The 6,058-nt window shown below is 35.6% G+C and overlaps 1 protein-coding gene across 1 annotated transcript in view; it reads left to right on the top strand.

The window, feature by feature from the left end:
- The window catches only part of LOC112506616 (peroxisome biogenesis protein 6), a 13,986-nt gene extending 8,634 nt beyond the window's left edge, over positions 1-5,352 (top strand). The window contains exons 9-16 of the mRNA XM_025110791.1: positions 482-568; positions 1,000-1,122; positions 2,081-2,191; positions 2,279-2,317; positions 2,408-2,529; positions 3,225-3,369; positions 4,154-4,234; positions 5,052-5,352. Coding sequence (XP_024966559.1) covers positions 482-568; positions 1,000-1,122; positions 2,081-2,191; positions 2,279-2,317; positions 2,408-2,529; positions 3,225-3,369; positions 4,154-4,234; positions 5,052-5,144 — 801 coding nt within the window. The 3' untranslated portion in view covers positions 5,145-5,352. The remainder of the gene's footprint in view (positions 1-481; positions 569-999; positions 1,123-2,080; positions 2,192-2,278; positions 2,318-2,407; positions 2,530-3,224; positions 3,370-4,153; positions 4,235-5,051) is intronic.
- The last annotated feature ends 706 nt before the right edge of the window (positions 5,353-6,058 follow it).

The raw sequence follows: 6,058 nt of genomic DNA, 5'->3' as shown, positions 1-6,058 counted from the left end.
CCCCCCTTAGAAGCTTATTGGATATGCCAGTTTCTATATCACTAAACCTCTACCAAACAGACTTCTGGATAGCTAACTGAATAAGCTGTGAGTCCCATTAAGCTCATTAAGGACCTGTTTGTTAGCAGCTTAATGAGACTCGTAGCTTATTCGGTCAGCTAGACATGCCTGTTTGATAGAGGCTTAATGATGTAAAACTGGCTTATTTTCCATCTACGACAAACCTTCCCAAACAAAAACCTTCCCAATCTATACAGACAGATTAACCCACACAGACAACTTTTAATAGAAAACCAACTAAACAGGCTGCTTACAAACAGGCCCTAGGCTTGCCAAACATAGCCTTAGACTCTCACAACAAGACTTTCATCCAATATTTTTGTCAAAATTGTTTTGCCACAAAGTGATGTATCATCTGGGATATTTAACTCTTATTTCTTCCATACATGTACTCATTTGGCTTAACATGATGCATCTACAGCTCCCCCTTTTGCATAAGGAATTATTTTCATCTGGGCTACGTAAGCGCTCCGGTGTTCTTCTTTACGGTCCTCCTGGTACCGGGAAAGTATGTTATCATCGTTTGAATTTGTAACGATTCTCTCATTTCTTTTGAGTAAATTACGTTTTTCGCCCCCGTGGTTTGTTAAAGATTACGATTTTCGTTCCTGTGGTTAAAAATTTGCGGTTTTTGTCCCTATGGTTTGTAACTCATTGCTATTTTCGTCCTTATGATTTACAATTTATTGTGGTTTTGGTCCCTGTGGTTTACAATTCTTTACTGTTTTGGTCCCTTGTACTTAAAAGTAGGGGGACGAAAATAGCAATAAATAACAAACCGTAGGGACAAAAATCGCAATTTATGAACTACAGGGATGAAAGTCGCAATTTTTAACAAACCACAAGGACGAATAATCTAATTTACTTTTCTCTTTTTAAAATTTGATGTCTTATCGCTCAATTGTGTGCTCTTGTCGACAAAAATTATGAATTCTATAGACTTTGTTAGCCAAAGCCGTTGCGACCGAATGTTCTCTCAATTTCTTAAGTGTCAAAGGTCCGGAACTGATCAACATGTACATAGGAGAGTCAGAGAAAAACGTACGAGATATATTTCAGAAGGTAAGTTGTTCTATCCAATTCTATAAGAGTGTGTTTGGTATCCAGAACAGGACAAGACAGAACAGTTGTTCAGCGTTTGGTAAGACAGAACTTGACAGTACATAATAGATAAAATGATCAATTTACTCCGAATGAGTTGTCTATATCTTCTATATATTTTGATTAATTTATGTAATTTTTAAATTATAACAAAATAAATATTTTTAGAACAAAATATATCATTAGAAATTTTTTGTCGAGACAATTAAAATGACACAAAAATAAAAGTTTATTTAGTTTCCATTTTTTATTATATACATTTTCTATATTATTTTATCATTATTAGTATTTAATAAATTACATAAATTAACCAAAATATAGAAACCGTATAAAAATAATATTTTGAGGACAATAAAGGAAAGTTTAAAGAGATAAAATACAATAAGATAAAATTTAAAGAATGAATAAAATTTAAGAGGAAGGTCGTATTTGATGTTTTAAAAGAGAATTAGGTATTATTTTGATGTTATATTGGTAAAATATAGGTCTGTTCCACCTTGTTCCATGAGGTGGAGGTGGGAACATTCTTGTTCCACTCTGTTTCACATAAAAATCCTGCCAAACATGGTACAGTGATCTCTGTTCTGTTTTTGTCGTGTCCCGTGTACCAACGCAACCTAAAGGTGCATTTGGTACATAGACCAGACTGGACAGGCGAGAGTGAGGTAGGTTGGTGAAAGAACTGTGAAAGGTATTAGGGTTTTATTTGACATGGTAGTTTAGTAATTTACCAATCTTGTCCGAACAAAAAAATTGCATTTTTATCCCATCCAATTTGCCTCGTCTCAGTATAATGTCTCACCAAACGTGAGACAACAAGTTTTTGTTATGTTCTGTCCCGTCCTGTCCTTCGTACCAAACACCCACAATTCTTTTCGGTGTGTAAAAAAACTTTACATGAGAATGAGCCGTTTTGCAGGCTCGAGCAGCCCGACCATGTGTCATCTTCTTTGATGAACTCGATTCTCTTGCTCCAGCTAGGGGTGCTTCCGGTGATTCCGGGGGAGTTATGGATCGTGTCGTTTCTCAGGTGATGCAAAACTGCATATTAACGGTTTGTATCATTTAATTTTCATTTTTTATTTATAGATACTTATTTTTGCTTTCGTGTAATCAGATGCTTGCGGAGATTGATGGCTTAAATGATTCATCCCAAGTATGCTATGCTGTATAATAGTCGTTTTCTTCTTTCTTTATATCGTTCTGATGTTACGGTTTATTAAGTTTCCACATATCGTATTTTTAGGACTTGTTCATAATCGGAGCGAGCAACAGACCAGATCTTATAGACGCAGCACTTCTAAGGCCTGGCCGTTTTGATAAGCTACTTTACGTTGGAGTCACGACAGACCCCTCTTATCGGGAGAGGTTATATTTCTGCTAAACCATGGGTCTAGTTCTTCTGTCATCCTAGCTTTTTATCATAATCGAACATGAAATTATGACGTTGGAGTTGGGATCATGTGAGAAATTTTTCATTTTCATGAGAATGTGAAATTGTAAGATCCCACGTTGGTTGGGGAGGGGAACAAAGGTTGTCTTGTAAGAGGCTAGAAGCATTTTAATTTTTAGAACCGTGAGTCCAGGTGTGTGAACAAAGCGGTCAATATCTGGTACAGTTGGCCTGGGATGTTACAGAATTAGCGGCGGACCTAGGAATTTTGCCGAGCGTTGCACCTTTAAGGTGGATCAAAGGTCCGCAAAGTCGTCCGATGTGTTTGTAGATGAATTGCATCGTTTCGGGTGATTTTTTACGTTTTTTGGTTGATTTCAAGGTACTTTTTTTGTTTTTTGGTTGTTCTCAAGGGACTTTTTCGGTTTAATAGGTTGATTTCGAGAGAATTTTTCGGTTTTTTGGTTGATGCTCCTTGTTTTTTCTAATATCTCATAGCACCATTGAAAGTGTAGCTGCTGCAATTTTTGAACCCCAAAAAAATTCTACTTGCAAAAATCGATTGAGTGGATGCTCGGGACCCACTCGGGCCTTCATGGGTCCGCCCCTCGTGTGAATGTTACGTTATATAAGTTGGAGGGTAGTATTGACAATTTTGTTTAATTTGCAGGGTTTTAAAAGCATTGACCCGGAAATTTAAGTTGCACGAAGATGTGTCTCTTTATTCGATAGCAGAGAAATGCCCCCCAAACTTCACCGGTGCTGACATGTATGCGTTATGTGCAGACGCTTGGTTCCATGCTGCAAAACGCAAGGTGAGACTTTTTAGCCCCTTTTTTGGGTAACTGTAGGTGTGCGGGCTGCTTATGCCCACCTCGAGTAATCCCATTCGGGTCGTGAAGATAACAACCGGGGAAATTCTCAGTGACCCTGAGGAGATTCGAACTGGCGACCTGTAAGGAAGTGCCCCAAGTAGAGATGGCAACGGGGTCCAAGGGTCTTGGGGCATCCCCACCCCCGTCCTGATCCCCATCGGGGATTTTTCCCTGTCTATACAATTTAATCTTTTACATAATGTTTTTTATGTATTAATGTAAATGTCAATTTTACGTTTAAAAGACATATAAGGCTAAAATATGAATTACCCAAATCTTAATTGTTACAATTGTATACAAGGGTAACATTAAAAAATGTAGTTCAAACACAAATATATCAGTTACAATACTTAATAATTGAAGTTTTATAGTCGTTATATCAACATAAAATTTGCCATGAACGACCAAATCAATAATCTAAATTTTTTACAAGTTTTCATTCATGGAGGATTGATTATTTTTATACATTATGTATACCAATTGGGTTTCTCACTGTATTATTATTCTTGATATATATATATATATACACACACACATAGAAATGTATAATTTTATACTCAGGGTCGGGGATGAAGGGTATCCCGATCCCGGTCAAACCGGGGTCAGGTATCGGGTTCTCCATCCCTAGCCCCAAGGTCTAGCCTTTATTTGCCAGTTGAGGTGGCTTCTTGTATCAAACTGGGTCTTTATTGAGTGAATAGCTAAGCTGGCTATTTTATTGCAGGTTTTAGCCGCGGATGCGGATCCGACTTCCGTGAAGGATGAAGTCGATTCTGTGGTTGTTGAATACGAAGATTTTGTGATGGTAAGTTTCTTAACTAATGAATCACTGGTATATGCAATTCGGTATCAACGTGTTGAGCTGGTTTCTGGGTGATAAATAGAAGTTCCTTGTGAAACAAAACCAACGCTATTGATGTTCTCTAAGGGTGCGTTCGGTATATTGACTGGACGGGATGGGTGAAAGAATTTTGGAAGGTTTTAGGGTTTTAAATTTTAGATGAACAGTTTAGTAATTTACCAATTCTGTCACATTTCCCAGATTCTTGTTTCACCTATTTTGGTGTCCTGCATACCAAACGCACCTCTAATGGCTATTGGAACATATCCAACAAATTCTCCAAAACGGAGAACTTTCTCCAAAATAGAGAGTAGGAGCAAGAGGATGAAATACAATATTTTTATTATATTCCATAAATAAGAAACTTTGATGTTAAATGTTCAGTAGAAAGAAATAATATTCTATTATATATATATATATATATATATAATATTTTTAATAATATAATTAATGTTGTAATCTTCAAAATAAAGAATCTGTTAGAATTTAATAGAATTTCTTTTTGAAATTTTGAATTTTGATTCTCCATTTTGAAGAATCTTCCCGAAAGATTGTTGCTTATTGGGACAAAGGGGAATTATATATATATATATATAGCAAACTGTCATACATGGATAAAAAAAAAGTAGATTTGTGAGTTTTTTATAATTTGCTACCAATAATTGTCATCATGATTTTAAGTATATTTGAAAGTTATTGAATCAGTCTATTGCTTTTGGAAGAAGCTACAGTATATAACTGGTTTTTGGTATTGAAAAGATCTGTTATTAATTTTTTGCAGGTGTTAAGAGATTTATGTCCCTCGCTTTCTCTTGCGGAGCTCAAAAAATATGAGTTGTTGCGAGATCAATTTGAAGGAACTTCTTCAAAATGAGCATTTTTGTTTAAAATCGGTGATGTCATACTTCGTTCAAACTAATCCGATGACAAGTCGTGACTGTGTTTGGGCAGGAAAAACTCATGATTCCGCCATTTTTGGAAGTCATGGATAGATTGTGAAAAAGTAAATACAAAAAGAGTGATAAAATGTTGTGATAACTTTTACATTAATAATCTTATAATGTTTTTTATTTATTGGTAACATTTTTGGTTGTTATCGTCGTATAAAAAGATAGACAGACGTTATTCTTTTTTTGAGTAAATTACGTCTTTCATCCCTATGGTTTGTTAAAAATTGCAATTTTCGTCCTTGTGGTTTTGAAATTGCTTTTTGTCTTTGTGATTTATTGTTGTTTTCGCTCTTGAACTAATTCGTACCTTTTAAGTACAAGGGACCAAAAGAGTATAGATTTGTAAAATATAGGGATCGGAATAACAATAAGTTTGTAAGTCGTAAGGAGGAAGATAGCAATGAATAAAAAACAATAGGGATGAAAAGTGAAATTTCTAAACTATAGGGACGAAAATTACAATTTTCAACAAACCATTACGAATTGTGTTTTTTGTCCCTCTTGTTTATGATTTATTGATATTTTTATTCTTGTGATTTACAATTTATTGTTGTTTCGATCCCTATGTTTTACAAATCTATCCTTGCTTCGATAAGTTACAAGGATGAATGCAAATAGCAAGGTGTTGTGTAACACCAGCACCCTCCCTTTAGCCTTACCGAGGAATAGTAAAGATAAAATAGTGATTGTGAGGCCCCAATTCTTGACTGGAGGGACACCAAAGGACTCTGTCCTTCCATCCCTTAGATAAATAACTGCTGAAAGCATCTAAGTAGTAAGCTCACCCCAAAATGAGTGAGCTTATTAGTGAAGCAAATTCAATGAAGCAACAACTGGT

The sequence above is a fragment of the Cynara cardunculus genome (assembly GCF_001531365.2).
Source record: "Cynara cardunculus var. scolymus isolate 2C chromosome LG 2, CcrdV1, whole genome shotgun sequence".
In the NCBI taxonomy this organism is placed as follows: domain Eukaryota; kingdom Viridiplantae; phylum Streptophyta; class Magnoliopsida; order Asterales; family Asteraceae; genus Cynara; species Cynara cardunculus.
This window is presented reverse-complemented; position numbering and strand designations above follow the sequence as displayed.